Source organism: Corvus cornix, chromosome 3 (assembly GCF_000738735.6).
Source record: "Corvus cornix cornix isolate S_Up_H32 chromosome 3, ASM73873v5, whole genome shotgun sequence".
NCBI classification, from domain to species: Eukaryota; Metazoa; Chordata; class Aves; order Passeriformes; family Corvidae; genus Corvus; species Corvus cornix.
In genome coordinates, this window is record NC_047056.1 from 73,832,723 (window position 1) to 73,854,158 (window position 21,436).

Consider the following 21,436-nt stretch of genomic DNA (forward strand, 5'->3'; position numbering starts at 1 on the left):
ATATCAGAAAAAGGTTCTTCCCCCAGAAGGTGGTTGAGCACTGGAACAGGCTCCCCAGGGAAGTGGTCACAGCACCAGCCTGACTGAATTCAAGAACTGTTTGGACAATGCCCTTGGGCACATGGTGTGACTTTTGGGGATGGTTCTGTGAAGGGCTGTGTTAGACTCAGTGATCCTTGTGTGTCCCTTCCAACACAGCTTATTCTGTAATTCTGTGATCCTGTGTTTCAGGTCACTAATGAAAATGTTATTGATGAGCATTATTGGCCTCCTCAGGCACATCTCTAGTGACTGGCCTCCAGCTGGACTTCAAGCTGCTGATCATAACCTTTCAAGACCACGATTCCAAATGGTTTTCCATTTATCTAGTTCATGTTTCATCAGTTTGTCAATGAAAATGTTGTAAGAGACGGTGTAAGATGCCTTGCTGATATCAACATAAACAGCTATGCAAGAAATTCTCTTCTCATTCTTCTATGATCAGACACAGCTCCACTGCATTTACCAAGTCTCCAAAGCTTTGAGGAACCTGGCCTGAATGACCCTGCACTGATTCTGTTGTGTGCAGGATGCTGGGCTGGATGGCCTCCTGAGTAACGACATCTTTTTATGGCAAAAACAGCTGAATTGCTCCCCAGCAAGAACAGGGTGAGGCTCTTCCTGCTGTGGAAAGGAGCTCGATGAGAGACATGGGGAACCACCATGAAGGATCAAGCTTGCTTCTCCTGTTGGAAAAAAGGAGGACAGGAGACAGGAGGGCAGTGAATGCTGCTGCTGGGAGGGTAGTTTCCACATTCAGCTCCAAGATATGCGCCAGCCCGGCTTCCCCCAGCTCAGCAGCTGCTGCACCGAGGGTGGGAGCCCCTCACGACAGCCTCGCTAGTCGGATGCTCTGGGTGAGCCCACCCGATAACTGTGAGCGCTGACAGATAGCACTCCTTTCCGACTGCTAAAGAACATTCCTGGCAGGAATGAAAGTAAAGCCAGAGGGTAAATCTGGAAGGAAACAGGAAGAAAGAGGCAAATAGGAAAAGAACTGCCCATCGTGCAGACTTAGCTGTTTGCAAGAGTTGGGTTTTTTATACTTTTCAATTGTTTGCTCAAAGATGCTAGACTTTCAGTAGCCTACAGTACAGTGGGGAGAAAATGCAGTTATTGTGCTAAAGAAACTCAAAGAACATGAGATCCTAAAAAAAAAATTCTTCTAAAAGATGAGATCTTTTTTTCCTAAAAAATCTCAAACTCGTGAGTTCTTCTTGTCATTTAACAAGGCTGAGACTGTTGAGTCAGACATGAAGTATTGTAGAGCCTATGGCAACATTCGCTCAGAATCCACTTATAATAAGAAGCACAAAACTGAAAAAGTATCTCTTCAATGATTCTCATCTAGATTTCTAAAGATTGCAGAACCAGAGCAGAAGTTTTAAAGGGATTATAAATAATGGCATAGGGAATTGAAAAGCAAAGGCAGAGAAAATGTTGCCCTGAGAAGTCCATAAATTGCAAAAACAGGTAGCTGGTGAACAAATTAAGGCAGTATCTGACATAAAGATGAAAGTCTGTGCAAACATGACTAAGTCGTGTTAAACACAATCAGATAAAACTGAGAAGTCAATAAATGAAGAGTCAAGAAATCCCTCCTTACTGTGGTAAAGTAAGATAAAATCTGAAAAAGATAACATTTTTAAGAGTTTTGGGAAATGGAGCACTTAGTTGCAGATTGAAAATATATCAGATGTTAAATCCTGTTGCTCTAACACCAACCAGAAATTAAACTCCAAATAAGCTACTTCCTTCCCTCGCCCTTTCTGGTAAGAGAGGGACAAAAGCAGAGACTATGGGTTGAGATAATTTACTGAAAGCAAAAAGCAATTAAATAAGAAATACATAGTAACAGCAGCAATATTAATAACAAAAGTATATAAAAGAGGTGTTTTACCCCTAAAAATGTGTTCACCACCTCAACTTAGTTCCACATGGCTGATGCTTTCCTTTCAGCATCACATCCTGTAGCTGTGTCTCAGAGAAACGGGAGAGGATAGATGGAGGCAGCAAAGGATGGAGTTTGCAGGGCTGATGCTGACAGCTTTCCCGCTGGAGAGAGGGAGGTAAAAAATGGCGCACCTCCAGCAGTGTTCTTACCTTTTCTTCCCAAAACCATGCCTCCTGCAGGTGATGTGTATGGTATAGGATAACTTAGCCAGGCCCATATGGCACTAAGCTCTGCCCCCTCTCTGCAACTAGAAGAGTCACTTTAATACTGTTTTGAGTTGTTCATTGTCCCTGTAAGTGCCTCCATGACTACATCATCCTCCTCTATCCACACTGCATGGCACTTTTGGAGGCTCTCAGTCAGGTCCATACCGTCTCAAACATGCCTCACCTGTCCTGTGAGGTCTTACTGCACACTTGGCAAACCTCCTTCTCCTGGGCTCTCCATAGTCATTACTGCACCATGTGCATCCTTCACAGTCTATATAACAGACATGTCATTGCTTTTTGTTATAAACCAGGGGATAGGAAAGAGGACCACTGAAAACAGGACAGATCAGTGGATTAGCAGCTTTTCAGCACTCTTCCCACATGTTGAATTATTGGAAAGATATACAGAGCAGTGAACATTGCTCCATAGGACCGGCTCATCCCAACAGAGGAGGCTCCTGCAGGGATGAGGCACACTGTCACATCTCATGGTGTTCATCTGTCATCTCCCCAGCATGTGTCCTCGAGCCTGGGCTCCCTCTCCTCTGAGGAAGCCCGTGAGCCTGGCTCCACATCAGTAGTGCTTGCTGTTACCCAGGGACACGGCCAAGGCTGGTGGGGAATCAGGGGCCTTCTCTGATTAGCGTATGTTTGGTTGAATCCTGAAGCTAAGGTCCTTCCCCAGGGCACTGATTCAAGGGACAAGACACATGTCAACACATACGACATATTTTATTTTTGCCAGAAACCTCTACTGTAGTATGATATCATAATCCTTACTCAAAGAGATCACAGGCAGAGAGCAGGCCCTCTTAATACCCCCTTAATACGCCATGATTATCTAATTGATTTCATGGAGAGTGATCTGCCTCTCAGTTTCAAACACCCTGAAGTCGGCCACTTACGGACAGAGTTGGGCTTAGTCCACTGAGCTGAGGATAGGAAACTCAGGGAATCACAGCAATATCAGGGAATCACAGCAATATCTGGAGATGTGTCTCAAAGGAAACAAATCCCACAAAAGCCAGATTTCTTCTGAGCCATTAAAAATGAGGACCAATTGCCTAGGCAGCCAGGAGAAAAAAAGCTGTTAGAACAATCTCAGTCAAGCTACCCCATTACACAAAATAAAAACTGAAAAAATAATTTTCCTTCAACTTTTCTTAGGAACTTTGGAACGTTTTTTTCTAGAAGAATGCACAAAGGAGAATTAACATCTCTTATGGGGACAAGCAGGAATGGGCGTAAAGCAAAGCTTGGAGCTGCAGAAGGGCAGAACTGAGAATTAATCATTCAAGCATATTGTGCTCCATTATTGTGCACACTTAAGACATCTTCCTGAACGGGCTAATTTTGAAGGCATCTGAGAAAATCAGAATTATAACAAAAAAAAGTTGTTATGGCACTCATGTTTGCAATGAAATTCTTCTGGGTATATAACAATTTTGTAGAAACAAGGTTAAGATTGTTTAAACAGTGTTTAGAAAATCTGAAGAGCCTATCACAGACCAGAGCAAAATACTTGATGCTGATGTCACTGGACATTCTGGAATGCTTTGCAATAAAAAAATGTAAAAAGAGATCATTTGTCCTGCAAAAAAATGGCTTTAAAAATTGTTTGGAAATAGATGGAAGGGGGAAAGTGCAAGTTGACTTTAGAGAAATCTGTCTGTTAGCAAAGCAAAGGACCCAAATTAATATATCCTGCCTGTCAGGACTTTAAAACTTGACCCAGTAACTCAAGTGAGGACTACAAAGCAGTTTGACTTCTTCAAAAGAGCTAACTCTACTGAATAGCTAACTCAGCTTAAACTTTTACTAAAGAGCTAAAACTTGAGTTAAATTCTGCCAACTAACTCAAGTTGAGAGTGCAAAAGCACTAGTTATGCTAAGAGGGGCCTGAAGTACTCTGACAGTGATTTCTATTTAAGATTTCAGAAATCTTTCACATATGACATCCCGGGTCTAATCATATGGTGCTGTAACTCCTCAACAACATCTGCACCAACTAGCTTTAGCTCAACATCATTACTGATCATTACTGGTTGTTTTTCTCATAAATTTGTTTTCTTCTCCTTTAGTCAGCTTCTGTGACACCTTCCCTGTTCCCAAAGGCCAATCCCCTGACAAGAACTTGATCAGGGTGTAAGATGACTTCCATTATTAACAATATAATATGGTCCAACATGAGTATGTTGCACAGCTAAGCACTTTTTATATTACCAAGTAGACTTGTTACTTACATATAGTCCATTCTCAATATTCAGGCAAGTTTCATACAGAGCACACAGAACACACACATAATTCTTGTATGATTTCTTTGTTTTTACACTTTAATCTTCTTCAGTAGGGAAAACAAGATGTTTGTGGTACCATAAAGCAATTTTCAAAATTAAAAAAAAAAAAAAAGTATTATTACCAGAAAAGAAATCAGAGGTGGAAAGTAGGAAAAGGGGTAGGTTTGAGCCAAGCAAGGCAGGCAAGAAATGGGCTAGAAGATGGGGGAAAAAAGACAGATGGGAATTAATTCATGCAAGACCTTGAAGCAAGGAGTCTGAACTGTATGTGGGAAGCTATAATACAAGAGATTTTTTCCATAAACATTCAAACTGAGGCAATTATATTAAAAAGCCTTAATAAGATGAATTTGGGCAACACTTTCATTGTCTTTCTGAGAAAATTACTCAGACGATCCAAGACTCTGGACTATTTTTCATATTGTTTTCCCCATCTGTGGAGTCACTAAATAATTATGCCATTATTGTGTTCGAAGACTCACTTATTAGGAATTACAGCAACACCTGGTTATACTGACACTAGCTGTGGTTTAGTGATTAAAGTTCCTGCAGTTGCTTTAGTAACCACTTCTTTGATAGGATTAAACATTCACTCTTTTGGAAACTCATTAGTCTCTACATTACTAATGCATTAATTGAATAATAATAATTCTTCAAACTTACCAATGTGCTGACCTCAGGACATGACTTCTGGGGTGACATTTGAGAATGTCTTAGTGAATACATAATAGTTTTCCTCTGTGTTTGAGCAGGCTTTTTTTCTCTGTTGAATTTCTTATCAGCACCTGAAGGATCCCAAAAGGTTATTTCTCCAGTCCAGGAAAGGCCTCTGGAAAGGCTGCAATGACACTGCCTCTTTCATCCTCTTGGTCTTGGGTGAGGCAAATAAGCTCTAACTTTGCATATTTCTTGATCTATCACTTCCTAAAGGAGAAGTCAGGATCTAAGCTAACCGACTCTAACAAAGGTTCCCACTGTCAAGGGACAAAACAGCCTATTTTGCATACTGTTGCATCTGGAATTTTTCAAAGAGCCCCAAAAAGTTATACACCAAATGTCCATTGTAATTCCTCAAGAGTGAGACACCGAGTTCCTTGAGTAATGCTTCAACCAACAAATCCAATTATGCTGAGGTACAGGTGATGTGACTGGAGCTGACTGTACTCTGACAGTGGCTCATGCTGGATGGAGGCAGGAGAGCACAAGGGCAGGATAACATTAGAAGCCATGTGGCATTCTGTGCTTTGATAGTTGTGTGCTGTCACTTCTGCAGCTCTCTTACCTCTAGCAGCTTTAGATGCCAGGCTGCAGATAGGCACTATAGGTGAGCCCAAAGACCTATTGAGGGGCAGTCTAAGTGCAGGTCTAAACATGCACCCTTCTGCAGATGTTTGTCTTTTTAGTAGCATAGCTATAGCTGGTACCATTAAGTCCAGGAGTGCTAACACACAGACCTGGATTGGGAAAATTGCCAGGCTTTTGGGATGCTGCTGACAGTACAGGCTCTAGTACAAAAGATAAATGAAGTTTAGACAAACTCCTATTACCTCTACTCTGCCTATTCTTTAGCTAAAAGGTACCTTTTAGAACTGACTGCAATTCTGTCACTCAACTGCTTGTTAGGTTTGGCATCTTTCATAAGCACGATAGATAGAGCAATTCTGAAAATCTTGGAAGGGTGCAGAGGAGATATCAGGAAAAGCATGCACACCACAGAAGACTGTGCCAAAACAAATGAGTTTATAAAGATCAGTTTGCTATGTAGTCTATCTGAACATTGTACATGCCATGTCTTTCACCGTATATTCTTCAGACTATAAATAAATCAAATTGACATATATTCACAATCTAGCACCATCTGCTGCGTAAAGGAAGAAGGCATTGTAAAAGCAAAGGATCTGTTTGTTTTCTTACATGATACATCTTAATCAGTGAAATGTATTCCTTGTCTTACAAATATGACTTTAAATATGATAAGCATTTTACAAGAACCATTTGAGGAAACCCTTCTAACTATGGATTCTCATTTGCTACTAGTTTCTGCACCACATTAAAATTTATTTATTTCCAAAACATTAAGCTGAGAGGAAGAAGCAGGAAGGTCTTATCTGAAGTATGGTGAATCAGACCTTTATGGAAGAGATGTATGTAATCAGAGATAAGGGTTATGTTTTTTATATAAATTCTTCTCATTTAAGATAAATATTGAATGCAATATTTGAGGCAATTGTCTGCATCATTGTGTAGGGTTTTATTTTGCTAATTATATTTTTCAACTCTTTTATATATCCCCTTACAACATGTTTGGGTTTTTTTTTCATTACAAAAAATCATTCATGACAAAAGCATGAGATATTATTCCCAACAAATTTCATTCAGGAACAAAAGTTGTACATCTCTTTCCTATTTATTACTTTATTAAAAAAATATGTATTATTCTGAAATTCTAAGGGTCTCTAACTATTTTTAAATGTTTTGGAAGATCATGGCAAAGTATAGAGGCATATTCTAAAACTAATACAGGCTACCTCAAGAAATTAAGCTTAAGCAAATTTGTTGCCCCACATGAAACTAAAATTAACTCGTTCAGGAGCTTAACTCTCCTTAATTTCCTCAATAATTAAGCTGCCTTTTTTGATATCAGCATACAATGTTACAGAACCACTGAAATAATTTATTATAACAAACTTGTTTACAGTTTAAATCTCTTATTGAAAAATTGTTTGGCTTCCTCCATCTGCTTTGTCCAAAAGGCATTATTCTTAGCTAGCTAGCTGTCAGCAACACAAAACAAAGGGACGTTAAATTAAGTTTCTGCTTTATAAACAGAAATGGAAAAAAATAGACCACAAAATTTCAGTGTGTTGTTGCAGTGAGTTCTGGCCTCTGCAAAGCTGAAGTAGTTTTCCTTATGGGCACTGACAAAGACAGCTGTCACTGTGGGCCACAGGGTGCTGTGAGCTGCAACCAGAATCCTGCCTGAACTCAGACCAGAGGCTGAAGGTCCCCACAGTCCTTTGCTTCTATCAAAAAATGTCAGTTTTGCTTGTTTCTACAAGGAGGGAGGGGCTCTTTGGAGAAATAACAAGCACAAACTGGAGGCCAACCATCAGCCGTGCAGCTACTCAGACACAATTCTAAGTTGCTGCTCAGCTGCAAACGTGCATTCCCAACAGGACGCTTTAGCCCCATGCTGTAGCTGGCAAGATCTTTGGTGGAGTACCTCTGAAAACCCCAGAGTGTCCAGCCTCTTTGATTTTTCAATAAGTATACTAAAAAATACACTATCTGCTTTTTTGGTTATTTGTTTTGGTGAGCTACTGCATAGTTTAGACTACTGAAAAACAGGTAAGTGCAAGTTTTACACAGAAAGGGAGGACTCCGAGCTGAAACATATTTTTAGTCCTCCAATTTTCTGAACAGAGCAAAAAAAAATTGTTCATGCTGTAAAAACCAGTCCAAAGCTAAAACACAGGCCTCTGCTGCTCTGACTCACCAGCAGGTTTTAAAACTACAAAGGAGTATAAAGACTTCACCTCTTCCCATTCTTCCTAAAGTTTTCTCCTTGCAACTGCTTAGCCATCTGCAAGGAAACTAAGGTGATGCAAACAACAGAACAGTGATGAATTATTCCTTAGCACTCTGAACCTCTCTTTATTGATGATGTCTTTTTAAATCACGTTTACTCCGTTTCAGATCAGGACTTCAAATTACCTGCTACCAAACCACTTTCTTCAAGAGCAAGCAGTCTACAGTTTCTCAAAAAGAAGATAAATGAAAGCCCTTCCACTACCCTTGAAACAGAATAATACATTCCAAACAGAACAGACTTAAAAAATGAAAATTTAAACATCAAAAAGCCACACTCATACGCAAAGCTACATAAAAAGTTTATGAACTTTGTTCATAGCTTTCCATAACATTCCAGAATATCAGCTCTAAATGTAGATGAATGTACAACTCAGATCTAGTGATCTGTTTCTTCAGCTATGGCTTTTTTCAGTTGTTAAGAAACTTTCTCCAGTTTCTTGTAAAATACAAGTTTATAGTGTTATATATGCTGTAGGGAATCATTCCTCATTGGCTTGACTTTGAATATACCTGAAAGCATTTCTGTTGCTTGTAGATTTTATCTGATATGGTCCAATGAACTCCAGTGAGCTTGAACATGACCTTGACATGTTGAACTTTACCTTCAGGTGAAAATTCAGAAAGTAACTGCTCACAGTCAAGTGTAGAACTGCTCTTTTCAGACAGAATTCTTGACCTTCACCATTCCCTGACCTGAAGCCAAGTGTAATTAGATTTTCTCCCATCCTCATGTCTCCCTGGCACATAGGAAGAATGAATCTAAGGCTTGCTGGTCACTTCATCAGATACAGGTGTGGGGATTCTTTTTTATATTGAAAGTACAGCTTACAAACACAGCTTACAACCAGTGACTATTTCAAAATGTACTTCCAAGCACATAACTTCTAGTGAAAAAAGAACCAAAAACCGTTCCCTGGAAATATTTTCAGCATGAACGCACCCAAACAAACTCATAGGTTTTTCTGGATCAATAAATCATTTCTTTGCCACACTAAAGTTGCAGCCATTAAAAGGGACCCTTAAGACCACACATATTTTCATACCTACAGCAGAGCTTTCTGAACAGATCATGTGTGTGTGCATGTGTGTGGATTTAAAATATGAGTTTAATACAAAAATCTTTGAAACTATATTCCTCTAAGTATATAGAGCCATTTCCTTGTTTAAAGAGATCAAGTCCTCCCTGAGTACTGTACAATCAACCAGTTCAAAATCTAAACTCACTTGCATTACAGCAGACTACACCTATCCCAGTTACATGTGAAAGAACCTGGCAGATTTTAAATCAGTCCCAGTAACTTCACTGGGGAGAGCAGGTGTTCAACACCTTCACAAGATCAAGAAATTTTAGACATTGTTTGAAGCTGTAAACTCAAGCCTAGGTTTAAACCCATTCAGCAAGGTTAGAGGAGTAAGACCTAGATCCCTGGTCTGTAAGACCCTGCCCTACAGCTTGGTCGTTCACATCTCCCATGTGCATCCTCAGGCAATGGATACAACAGCAATTACAGCACTAACTAGTAAGATACATGACAGAGTTTTGTGCCAAAACCAAGTTTGGTTGAAAACCAAAATTACCCTCAAGATCCTTACAATCTGCTCCTTGGCAATTCTTTGCACCCCCTGCCAGACGCATCCAGACTTCTTGATGGTGTTTCTATGAACAGGCTAATACAGGGCAAGTCTATAACCATCAAAATTGCTTCCCAAATTTAAAAAATGGGATGTTACAGAAATCAATTGCTTTTGCAAGAATAGCTGTGGCTGAGTGTGAATATTTGGAAACTGAAAGACCAGTTTGCAAAATGCTTAGACTAGTTTCTAATAATGTCCAAAAATCATCTCAGTGTATTTATTCCTCTTGGCTCTTAAAATTTCCAACAAGCAATAATGTTCTATCCTTCACTGACAAAATGCAGCCTTTCATTGTTCCCTGTTCAACTTGATTCAAAAAACCTGAGTCCTCCCATAGAAAATAAAATAGAGAAATATTGTCATTTAATGTTTATGGCCCTTAAGCAAACAAGCATCTCAATGAGTAATATTTTAAAGGAGTTAATCTTTCTTCAGTCTCAGCACCATTCTTTCTGCCTATGCTTTCCACGGTTTTTTCCTGCAAATGTGGTTAATTATTTTCTCCTTTATTATAAAATGCAGAGGACATACCTGCTTTACTGCAGCTATCAATAGTTACAAATTCAAAAAGTAAAATTTGTGGGTTTGTTTTTGTTTTTCCCTAGCCACAAATGGTAGCCATCCAGACGCAATGGTAGACCTAGAGAAGCTAAGAACTCAAAACCCAGCGGGTATTGTGCCCCGGCTGGCCCTGCCATCAGCTCCGCACCTACCCTGAGACCTGCAGTTTTTCTCACCTCCCTTCAGACCCAAATTTGCCCACAGGGAAACCGAAGGACGCGGGAACCGGCACATGACTCAATGAGCCCAGGAGCTGCAACCCGCCGGGCCGCAGGCGGGCGAGCCCGCAGGGAACGCTCCCCGCAGCCCCGGGACACTCCCGGCCCCTCCCAGCGCCGCCGCCGCGGGGCGGGGCCGCTCGGCGCTCACCGGCCAATGGGGGCGCGGGCCGCCGTAGGGCTCAGCCAATCAGCGCCCTCGCTGGCGGCGCGGGCCGGGGCTGCGGGAGGGCGCGGGGGCAGCGGCGGCGCCCGGGGCTCTCAGCGCGCCCGGCATGAGCGGGAGAGCAGCGGGAGAGCAGCGGGAGAGCAGCGGGAGAGCAGCGGGAGAGCAGCGGGAGAGCAGCGGGAGAGCAGCGGGAGCGGCGGGCCCTGAGCTCCATCCCGAGGAGCCCGCCGGAGCCCTGGGGCTGCGGCTGCCGACCCGCGCCCGCTTTCCGCCTGAAATCCTGCTTTCCCTGGCCCTGGCTGCGGCCCAGGCTTCCAACGCCGCCCGGATCACGGAGGTTTCGGGAGAACGTTGTCGCCTCATCCCTGGGCCTGACAGGGACGATAAAACAAAATAAATCAAAATTGAATAAAATAACCCAAAAAGTAGTAAAATTTAATAAAATAAAATTTAAGACGGGAGAAAATGAAAAATAACACCAAGCAGCCGGCGCTTCTCACGAGGGGCTGTGGGAGCGCCGCGCGCGGATCGGAAGCGCTCGGGCGGCTGGAGCATCCCGGGACGGTCACCGGGGCTCGCCCTCTGCCCCTGCCCGCGGACCCGTGCTGGAGGGTGCGTCTCCGCTAGGAACGTCGCAGGAATGGGACCCTAAAGGAGAATGTGGCAGTATTTCTCCGCGTGTCTCCGCCTGTACTTTGTATTTCGATGCAGCCACTGCATAGCAATGTGGGGGGGAAAAAAAAAAAAAAAAAAAGAGAAAAAACCCCCAGACAAACCATATGTTGTTTGGTTTTTTGTTTTGGTTTTTTTTTTTTTTTACTTGACTTTGGTTATTTGAGGCTGGTTATATTTAGTTCAGGTTTTGGTTTTTTTCTTAACTCAAAGACTGATTATTATATATATCGACCATTAATTAACACAAATTAACTCTCTGGAGTACTTTTTCTTTTTTCTTTTTTCTTTTTTTTTTTGTAAAGGTGGCCCAAATATTTGATGGGACATTTCTATTACTCACAAACTCTACATACACGAAAATATTTTCTGTATCACAGTTTAATTATTATACCCTTTCCACGATCTCAGAGCACACATGACACCTCCTTCCCCGGCAGCAGCTCCAAGATGGGTGCCTTCCTTTAGGAAGGCAGCAGACAAATATATTGAAATAAAGAACTGGCAGGAAATATTCCAGGTCCTGCTGACGGTGCTATAAATGACAACAGGATTTTCGACTCCACCAACAGATGAACAAGATCCTGCTCTCTGCAGGAGAGGGGGTTTCCATTTATTTTCATGTCAGAACCACAACTTGCATCTTGGGATAAAATGAATCGAGTAAGGGGGTGCACTAGCTCAAATAAGGGGGGGAAAAGCGCTACAGCGTCAAACCTTTAAAGAAAATTCAAGATCGGCATTTGAATTCCCGCTTCCGATTGCTGTCAAGCACGGTATAGTCTTAAGTGAGCAAACGAAGGATCAGATTTGTGTCTGAAATTCTCTCAGATACTGAAAGTGTTTTGTTTGTATTTTACATTCCATCGCCTACATCCTGAACCGAAATAGGGCTCGATTCTGGAAACTCACAGTCTTTTAAGTGTATCGAACAATCAGAGATTTACCGTCTGGTTCAGAGTTGTGAGCTATGCCAAACCAAAAAGTGGGGTTCCCTTCTGGCTCTCTGCCTGCCCGAGGGCACACGGAAAGCCCCAGCTCGGACCTGAGAGGGCAGACCCGCACAGCTGGCGAGTCACAGCTGGCGGGTCGCTGTCGGCAGTGTTGCATCCTTTTGCCTGGTGAATTGGAGGAGCTGCCAGGGGAAATAGGTAATTTTCTGACAGTCTTTATTTTAAGGTTTTTCATAATAAAGAATATTAAGATTTTCCCCTCAAATAAAAGTAACAACAATTCTAAAGAAAAGTGTTTGCAAAAAAGGGCACGTTTGACTGAGTGCAAACAGATAAAAACAGACTAATAATGTTCAGCCTTTAACAGTTCTGCCCTCCCCCTGTGCAAAACAAAAAAGAACAAAACAAACAAAAAAAATTTCTGAAATCCTAGGCACAGAGAAGAACGGATTGGATTTGGGATTTTTACCCTTTGGCTCTGCCGAGTGAGAGAAGGCAAATGCTCAGACAATATATTCAGGGGCAAGTTATTTAGAGCTTGAACCAAAGACGCTGTATGCAGATGGGTCTGAGCTTCTGATCATCAGAAGCATCGTGGAGAAAGACGAGATCCTGCTGACAGCACTTCAGTTAACAACTAGGCAAGCAGTAGTTTGTCAGTAACTTTATTTCTTTTTTTAAAAAACCGCATGACAAACTGGAACCAAGACCAAAATACTGTATCCACTGTACATCGTTCATTAGAAAACAAACATACACCACATTTGTATTCTACCAAACAGAGAGTGTATTTCCTTTAAAATTATATAGTGCGTGCTTTTAGATTCATGCTTTTTAATATTTATTTTACATTTGTTACTCAAATATTATCTGTTATAAATAATTGCAACTCGATCAAATGGTGCACCTGTTATGTGAACCTCTTCAGTGCTGCAAGGATGGCTTTTTGCTGCCTGTTTTTTTTCTGCGTTTCCAAAAAGCTGTTGGTATTGCTTTATTAGGACCCGAGCAAGCACAGGTGAGGTGTCAAATAAAGTGTACAGGTGCCAGAGGCGCTTGCAGACCCGGGTGTGCTGCTAAGCCCCACGGCTCAGACCGCTGGAACGAGTGATGGGAGAGCGCATAGAAAAAAATCGTTTCCAAAAGGCACAATTTTCTCGACACAAAGGTACAATAAAAATATATGGCCACTGAAATGCGGGCGCCTATCGGGATGCGATTCCTGTCCAACGGGATCCCGGGCCTGCCAGGGTTTCGCCCTCCCGCCCCTGAACCGGCACCGCAGCTACAGCGCCGGGGGAGACGCTGCGGAGGGAACCCGGGGACGCCCGCGCACCCCTGCCTGCCCGCCGGCGGCTCTGCCCGCCAGTCCGCGCTCCTCCGCGACACGGCCTCCCATGGGACCGCCCTGGGAGCCCAGAGTAATAGGGAGGGAGGGCTGCAGCGCTCCCCTCACCCCGCCCCGCCCCGGCCGCCTCCCGCATCACTGCTCGCGGTGCCGGCTGCCGCTCTCCGGGTCGCTCTGGTCGTCGGTGAAGCAGACGTCCACGTCGCTCTCGTTATCAGTCTTTGCTCCTGCTCGGGCTGCGCGTAGCCAGAGTCACTCTTGTCCTCGGTCGCCTTGCCCAGGCTCTGCCCCGGGTGCCGGGACTTGACGTGCCGCTCCAGGTCGCGGCGTCGCACCAGCACCTTGCCGCAGTACTCGCAGCGGTAGGGCGTGTTGCCCTCGGCGTGCAGGCGGATGTGTTTGTTGAGATTGCTGGGGTCCCCGAAGGGCCGCAGGCAGACCTTGCACTTGAGTGGCTTGTAGCCGGTGTGAGTCCGCATGTGGATCTTCAGCCCGTATTTACGCGAGTACAGCTTCCCGCAGTACAGGCACAGGTGCCCGGTCTTGGGTTTCCCTCCGGCCGCCCCCGCCGCCCCCCGCCGGCAGCGTCTCCAGCCTCCCGCGGCCTTTCTCGGCCGCCAGCTCGGAGAGTTGCTGCGTGTGCATGGCGATCTCCCGGTCGATGCTGGCCAGTGAGCCCAGCTTCTGCGGCGTGCAGACCCGCCGCCGGCCCCGCGAAGTACGACACCGACTCCGGGTACTTGAGGAGGCCGCCAAGGTGCAGCTTCAGCGGATAGTAGGGCGCGGCCCCGTAGAGCAGCTTCCCCATTGTAGACGGTGAGCGGCATCACCGGCAGCCCGCACTCCCCCGCGTACGCCTTCAGCCCCTCGAAGGGCGGCAGCGCGAAGCGCTCCAGGGCCCCGCCGGGCAGCGGCGGGTAGCGGGGCGGGCGGCAGCGCGGCCGCGGGCAGCCCCCGCTCCACCTGCCGGAAGGCCGAGGCCTCCTCCAGCGGCGACAGCAGCGGGAAGGCGCGCAGCCCGCCGCCGCAAGCAGCCCAGACGCCGCCGCCGCTGCCTGCGGGGCGGCCTCACCCGGCAGCGCTCCGCACTTAGGCGGCGCCTCGGCGGCGGCGCGTCCCGCTTCAGTCCCCCCAGCAGTTTGGAGAAGCCCGAGGGCGGCGGCGCCCCGCGCCTCCTCCCGCAGCGACCCGGCGGGGCGGAAGGCCGAACGCGCCCCGGGGCACAGCGCCAGCCCGTTACCGCCCCCGGCCCCAGCAGCGGCCCCGGCCCGCGGGCGGCCCCACGCTCAATGTCCAGGGCGCGCTCCTGCTCCCTCCTTGCCCGCCGCCCGCTTGGGCAACGCCGGCTTGGCGAGCGGCGGGGAGGCGGCGACGGCCTCCCGCTTGACCGCCTCCCCGAGGGCCCGCAGCCGGGCGGCCGGGTGGCCGCGCAGCGAGGCGGCCGGCGGCTCCTTGGGGGGCAGGCCGAAGGCGGTGGCAGCGTGCCGGCCGTGGTCGTGATGGAGGAAGGGCCGGCCGTGGCTCAGAGCGCAGTGGAAGTGGACGTGGGCCTTGAGGCTGTTGGGATACTTGAAGGTCCTCCAGCAGTACCAGCAGATGTACCGCTCCTCCCCTGCGGAGGCAAACGGAGAGACCCGTCAGCGGCGGCCGCGCATCCCGCGCATCCCCCCTCTCCCTCCGCCTCGTCCCGCCCCCGCCGTACTGTGCCACGGTGCGGAGCGGTTGCGGGCGCTGCGCGGTCCGGGCTGAGCTCCCGCGAGCGGAGTGCCGTAGGGCCGGGGGGAGCAGCTGCTGCCGCGAGTCGTCTGTCGGAGGGCCCATCTGTTGGCGTTTGCAGAGGAGGTAGCGTATGTCAGAGAGTCGGCTGCACCGAACAAAGGCCAATCTAATGATCGTGAGCCCCTCATTACGCGGCGAGACAATATCCGATATGTATGGGCCATATGTAATCGTTCCCTTTCAGAGGACAATGCCCTTTGTGCCCCGTCCCATTTCGACTTCTCTCAAGCGGAACAGACCTCGGTGGCCGCGGCTGTGGTGACTGCCCGACACCGCAGAGGCTCAAGCTCCTCTTTCCTCCTCCTGGCCTTGTTTGTAGGGAGGGTTCTCCCAAGGAGGAGCATCTCCCCAGCCCCGACGGTGAAACGCCGCCTCTGTGGCCACCTGTCTGTCTAGGAATCTTTTTCTTTCTCTCTTGCACTCCTCTCCCTCTCCCTCTCCCTCTCCCTCTCCCTCTCCCTTTCCTTTCCTTTCCTTTCCTTTCCTTTCCTTTCCTTTCCTTTCCTTTCCTTTCCTTTCCTTTCCTTTCCTTTCCTTTCCCTTCCTTTCCTTTCCTTTCCTTTCCTTTCCTTTCCTTTCCTTTCCTTTCCTTTCCTTTCCTTTCCTTTCCTCCTTCCTTCCTCTCTCTCCCCACTTTTCCCTTTCCTTTCCCTTCTCTTTCTCCTTCCCTTCCTCCTTCCCCTCTCCCTTCTCTCCTTTCTTCTCCTTTTCTGTCTCTTTGTATCCATCTTTCTCGTTTCTCCCAGTCACCATACTATGCTGATAAGCCTCCGAATTTCCCTTTCAGCTCTTGCCCACCCTGACCGTCCCCAGCTGACCCTCACCCCGCAGCTTAATGCACAGAAACACCTAAAGTGAGGCCAAGTGCCGCACGGAAATGAGAGCCCGCTCCAGGCCCGGGGGCAGCTCCTCACGTTTCAGGGAATCCCGTGGGGGATGATGGGGGTGAGACCTTGCATCGCGCCCCGCGTCTGTCGGGGCACCCGAGGGGGGCGAGTCGCCGGGGTGGATGCGATGGCCGTGACCAGCCTCCTGAGACGGCTTTTGACCGGCATGAGCTGGTGTCCGCTGCGGGTGGAAAATGCAAATGGAATCTTCGCTCTCCCCGGGAAACTCGTGTGCGAACTCGCGTGGAAGCATCCCGCGCTCTTGCGTGTATCTCGCCGCCTGTGTCCTCGCAGCATTGTGAAGGCGTTGGACGTTGTTTTTCTCCCCATTGAGGAGGGAGAGAGACGGGATTGTGTCTGCCCGGGCCCCGAAGAGGCAGCGGCCACGGGAGGAGGAACCACTGTGGCAATGCCACTACCATGCATCGGAAAACGGGTAAAGGAGCGGTACGGATGGAAAAGAGGACGGCCACGGGCCTCCACTCCTTTCCGCTGTCTTCGTTTGCCTTTGCAGGTCTCTTCAGCGGCGCAGCGAGGCCCTGTATCCTCGGCAAAAGATTGTCGGGACCGGCTCCCGACCGCCACCGAGCCCGGCCCGGCGCTCTCCCCGGCTCAGCTCCAGTTCAACAAGCACCGCTCGAGGGGGAGAAAAAAAAACAACAAAAAAAACGCTAAACCCCCCCCTTTCTCACAGCGGTGACCCAAATCAATGGAGTTAAACACAGAAGAAATCCAAATTTTTGATTTGATTTGTTTTTTTTCGTTTTGTGTTTAAAAAAAAAAAAACTCTGAATTTCTTCCACTTTCTTTTTTCGGTTGGTGGGGGTTTCGGGGTTTGGGTTTGTTTTGATTTTTCGGGTTTTTTTTCAGCATACGATCATTAAAAGAAGAGCACTTCAGCATGCTGATACACTTTTTCTGAGTCTGTATTAATCAGTCTGGAAACTGTGGGGCTGAAGACATAGCAGATCCGTAGGGGCACTTTGCAACTCAGCCTTGCTTCGACGGGGCGAGTCAGATGCCGCACGCTGGGATCCTCTTGCAGACCTGAGCTCTTTAGTTTTTTCCTCCGAGTAGCGCTGGTACCCATCCGCAGTCAAGGGCTGCTGGAAACGAGTGGGACACAACCCAGCGTCGTGTCCTCCTTGCTACCGAAAGTTCGCCGGGCTTCTCGAGGGGGTGACCCTCGGCAGATCCATGGCCTCACTGCCCTTAGACGTGGCGGGGACAGAGACGTGACCAAGAGTTTCTTTTCCGGGTGTAGTTTTCGTACAAGGAGGGATTTGGGTTCTTGCACATGGCAGGAGTCGATGGGATACAATAGCCAAAGCCCGGCTTTCCCGCCGCCGTCCCCTCGGGCCGGACCCTGGTCACCTTGCGGAGCGGCCAGCCGTGGCGGGGGGGAGGGGACAGCCCCTGCCCGGATCGTGCACGCCCTCCCTTCCCGGGGACACTGCCAAGCTGAAGGATTTTTCTGCGTCAAGCAGGAGCATCTGGGGTTCCCTCGTCTCCCGCGTAGCGGGCCGAGCCTGAGGGGAGGGAGTACCCCCAGGCAGCTGCCACCACCGGCGCCCCAGGGAGCGTCCGGACCCAGGACCAATGGGAGGGGGTGCCTGCCGCCGGAGAAGCCCGACAGGTGAACACTGAAGTGCTTCGTCTTCTTTTCCCTCACTTTTAATGTGCTGCCACCTTATCATTTTGTTAACACTGGTGTAATTCCAGCTAAGAATAGATCTGCGGATTGAAGCAAGCCGTCCCAGACGGACGTCTTCCCTTTCCCGTTATCTTTGGATATCCTGATCTCAGTGTGATTTGACGCCGACTTTTTACCTAACGTATCTTAATTTACAGGGACTGCCCAGTACTGCCCAGTTTTGACTTGACTGTGTGAATCTACCCGCAAGAGAACCTGAAAAGAGTCTCTGAAACTCTGAACACGGAAGGTAAACCCGATGTTTTTAGAAACTACTGAGCCAATTTGCTGTCTCGCATACCAACTATAACGACGTTTCACAGAAACCCCATTTGCCTATCAAAGGATCATTAAATCGGGCCGATGACGGAACAGGTCGAGGCACGGGGCCTTTCCATACGCTACCGAGTTAATAGATCACCCTTTAAATGTAAGCAGATGGAGTCTTAGTTTAAAGGGTGGTGGGTTAAATTCACGGCAGCTGTACTGGCATTTATTTTTCTGAGGGCCCACGTTTGCCTACCGCAGTTTGAGTTCCCGGCAAAGGCGTCATTTAAGGAGGGTTTGTTTTGTTTCATTTAATTTGGTTGCTCGGAAATGAGTGCCCACATCTGTACCTTTCTCGTCGTGCGTCGGCGTGGCCGTGACGGGGATGTCAAACCACTGCGCCAGAGGGTTGGAGTACCAGACGGTGAGCTCCTCTCCCGGCTGGACATCTCGCAGCGCCCGGTAGAAAATCTGGGAAGGGAAGAAAGGAAACTTCTTCAGGAGGCTTGAGAGGGGAGGCAGGTGGCGGAGAGAGGTGCCAGGCCAGCCCGGAGCCGCGGGTGGGGTACCTGTCCTCCTGGCAGATCCGCAACAGCCTCCAGTGTCTGCTCTTGGGAGTTTCGGGCAGCCCGGATTAACCCTATCCACTCCAGAGCTGAGCTCCCGGCTTCATCCACTAATTCCCCTCTGACCATCCGCACCTGGAAAACAGGCGACACTGTTGTCATTTTCACGTGAGACGACACACAAAGAGAGCAAAAAGCTTACTCGTCCCCCTGCCTGCCTGCCCGCTCTGCCTGGCCCGTCGGGCTGCTTCCCCGCACTCGGCAGGGGGCTGAGCATCGCAGCTGAAAGCAGCGACGAGAGTATCTCATTTTGCCGCCCTTTTGACGCTTCCATCCTCACCCACCTTTGGGTAGGACATTCCCCGGCTCGCAGGTGCCTTGGGAGAGATGCGGCTGCCCTAGCGGGGGTTGCAGCTCTGGGGGGTAAGGATGGAAGACCCCGTGCCCGGCAAGGGGAAACGGAATTTTTCCCTTGGGTCGCATTGGTCCAAACGCACCTTGTCCAGTTGCAGCTGCTACATTTTGCTTATCGTTATATTAAATGCCCAGGTACGATTTTTAGGGGTTTATAAAAGAATTTGTGCAGTCTCTGAGTCCGTGCAAAACCATTGCGACATGCAGGACTTGTCGGGAGACGGGGAGGGGGAAAGGGGAGAAGATTCTGCTTAGCTACAAAGTTCCTGTAGCCCCATACTTCATAATCTGCTTGCCCATACAAAGAGAAAATGAAGTGCCCATTCCCTGAATGACCGTGCAATAAAAGTCATCGGAACAAAGCAGTCTAAAGGGAGAAACCAAGGGAGCCAGATGAGAAATAAATTTGAGTGGGCTGGCAGAGCGTTTAAAAACAATTAAAGTGCATTAAAAATCAGAGCGGAACGCGTGAGCCGCGGCTGCCCGGGGGGCGAAAGGAGGAATCTCATCCGCAGCCCCCTGAAGAGCCTGATGAACAGGGTGAGAGCCCTTCACCACCTCCTCCTCGCTCCTCCGCTCGGACATGGACTGACCCCGAAGCCGGTAGCCGGCTGGCCGCCATCCCCCCCGCTCCGGCTGTGCGGGTTGTTTGCAGCTCCGGGCTTTCGGGGGAGGTCGAACTGCGCTGGGCTGCCCCGACACCTGCGACCTGCACCCCGACGCCGTCTCCGGAGTAGTCCCGGCCCGCTCGCCCGCCCTCCCTTCAGGCCCAAGCCAAAAGACTCGCGGCCGGGGAGAGGGACTGAGGGCACGAACCCGAGCCAAGCGCAGAAATAAATCGGTGCATCTGCCTCTGCCCCTGCTCCTTCCTGGGACAAAACCCGGGGGCTGTGGTAGCCGCGTGTCCCCGTCTCTCGGGGGCTCCAGGAGCGAGGAGCCGGCCGTGGCACGTCCTGGCTCTACCAGGGAAAGGGGCAATGCCCCAGTGAGCGGAGCCCCGGGGTCGGGGGCTGGGTGGCGGGACCAGGGCCCTCCGACACCGGGCACGGGGCTCAGGCGACGCTTCCAGCACGTCTATGTCCAAGGGGGAGGCGCGGCCGCTCCTCCGGGAGAGCCCCCGTGTCCTCTGGCCTCGCTCCGGAGGCCGGCCGGGCTGGGGGCCCCGGCACTGGGGAGGAGGGGGAGAGGGCACGGGCGGGCAGGCTTTCCTGGCAGAACCACGGGGAGACACCTCAGGACGTTCTGGAAATGCTTCCCTTTGCTTTCCTGGCTTGCTCTAAGAAGGGAGGATCGAGGAGAGACGGGGGAAGAGCAGCTTCCTCTCCCAAAGCCGGCTTCCCCCGAGTCAACGAATAATCAAGGTCCAGCGGTGCAGGAGAGACCGTAGGAAAATACCTTTTTTTTGGGTCCTGGCTCCTTGCGGTCTGACAGGTACTTTCCCAGTTTGAAGGTGCCCGGCACAGGACCCAGGCGCAGCCCAGCCGGGATGCAGCTCTCCGCGTTGACGCTGATGGCCGGAGCCCTGCTGGTTTGCATCGCTGCCGCTGGGTGTGAGCGCTCGGGAACCCCAACTACTTAAGGGGGCCGGAGTGACAGCGGCAGGCGGCGGGAGGATGAGCACAGGCGTATCTCCGCCCGCAGAGTGACGCGGCGCTGTGTGGACGCCGGCTTTTCAACGGGAGCAGGAGGGGTACCCCTTGGCAGGGGGATGCTCTGGGGCGCAGAGTTTGGTGAGAGAGTTTGGCTCCTCGAGCAGCTGCGGAGTCCCATCCAAGAGGGTCACATGGAGCCTTTCCCTAACCCTCCTGCATAATCAGGCAGAGTGAATGGCTGGCAGACAATGGGCCAGGCGACCTTCCCATTCCTAAAAATCCAATTTGTCAAGGGCAAAGAAAAGGCGCTGGTGAATCAAAGGTCTGGAGGGACCATTAATCCTCAGCATGGGGTATTGTCCCCGAGACAGTTACGATATTTTAAGTGACAAATCCACTGTATAATTTCTCCATAAATTTTACTTCCTTTTATTGTTCCTCGACAAACCAGTTTTGGAAAATAAGTGACTATTTTAAGTCTACTTGGCTGAGCCTTTTGAGGTTTAATATACTTCAAAGATTTTTAATTCTCTTCCCTTGGCTTTATTGTAAAGGAGATTAAACAAAGAGATGGGGAATGTTTTGAGGACTT

At 48.7% G+C, this 21,436-nt stretch overlaps 1 protein-coding gene across 1 annotated transcript; it reads right to left on the bottom strand.

Annotated features, from left to right (window-relative positions):
* Positions 1–11,708: 11,708 nt before the first annotated feature.
* Positions 11,709–21,030, bottom strand: PRDM13 (PR/SET domain 13). The gene is given in 10 exon segments (XM_039568596.1): positions 11,709–13,876; positions 13,879–14,204; positions 14,206–14,346; positions 14,348–14,445; positions 14,447–14,570; positions 14,572–14,701; positions 14,968–15,258; positions 18,623–18,743; positions 18,842–18,973; positions 20,648–21,030. Coding segments are annotated over 10 exon segments (1,599 nt in total). The 5' UTR covers positions 20,789–21,030; the 3' UTR covers positions 11,709–13,781.
* Between the last annotated feature and the right edge of the window lie 406 nt (positions 21,031–21,436).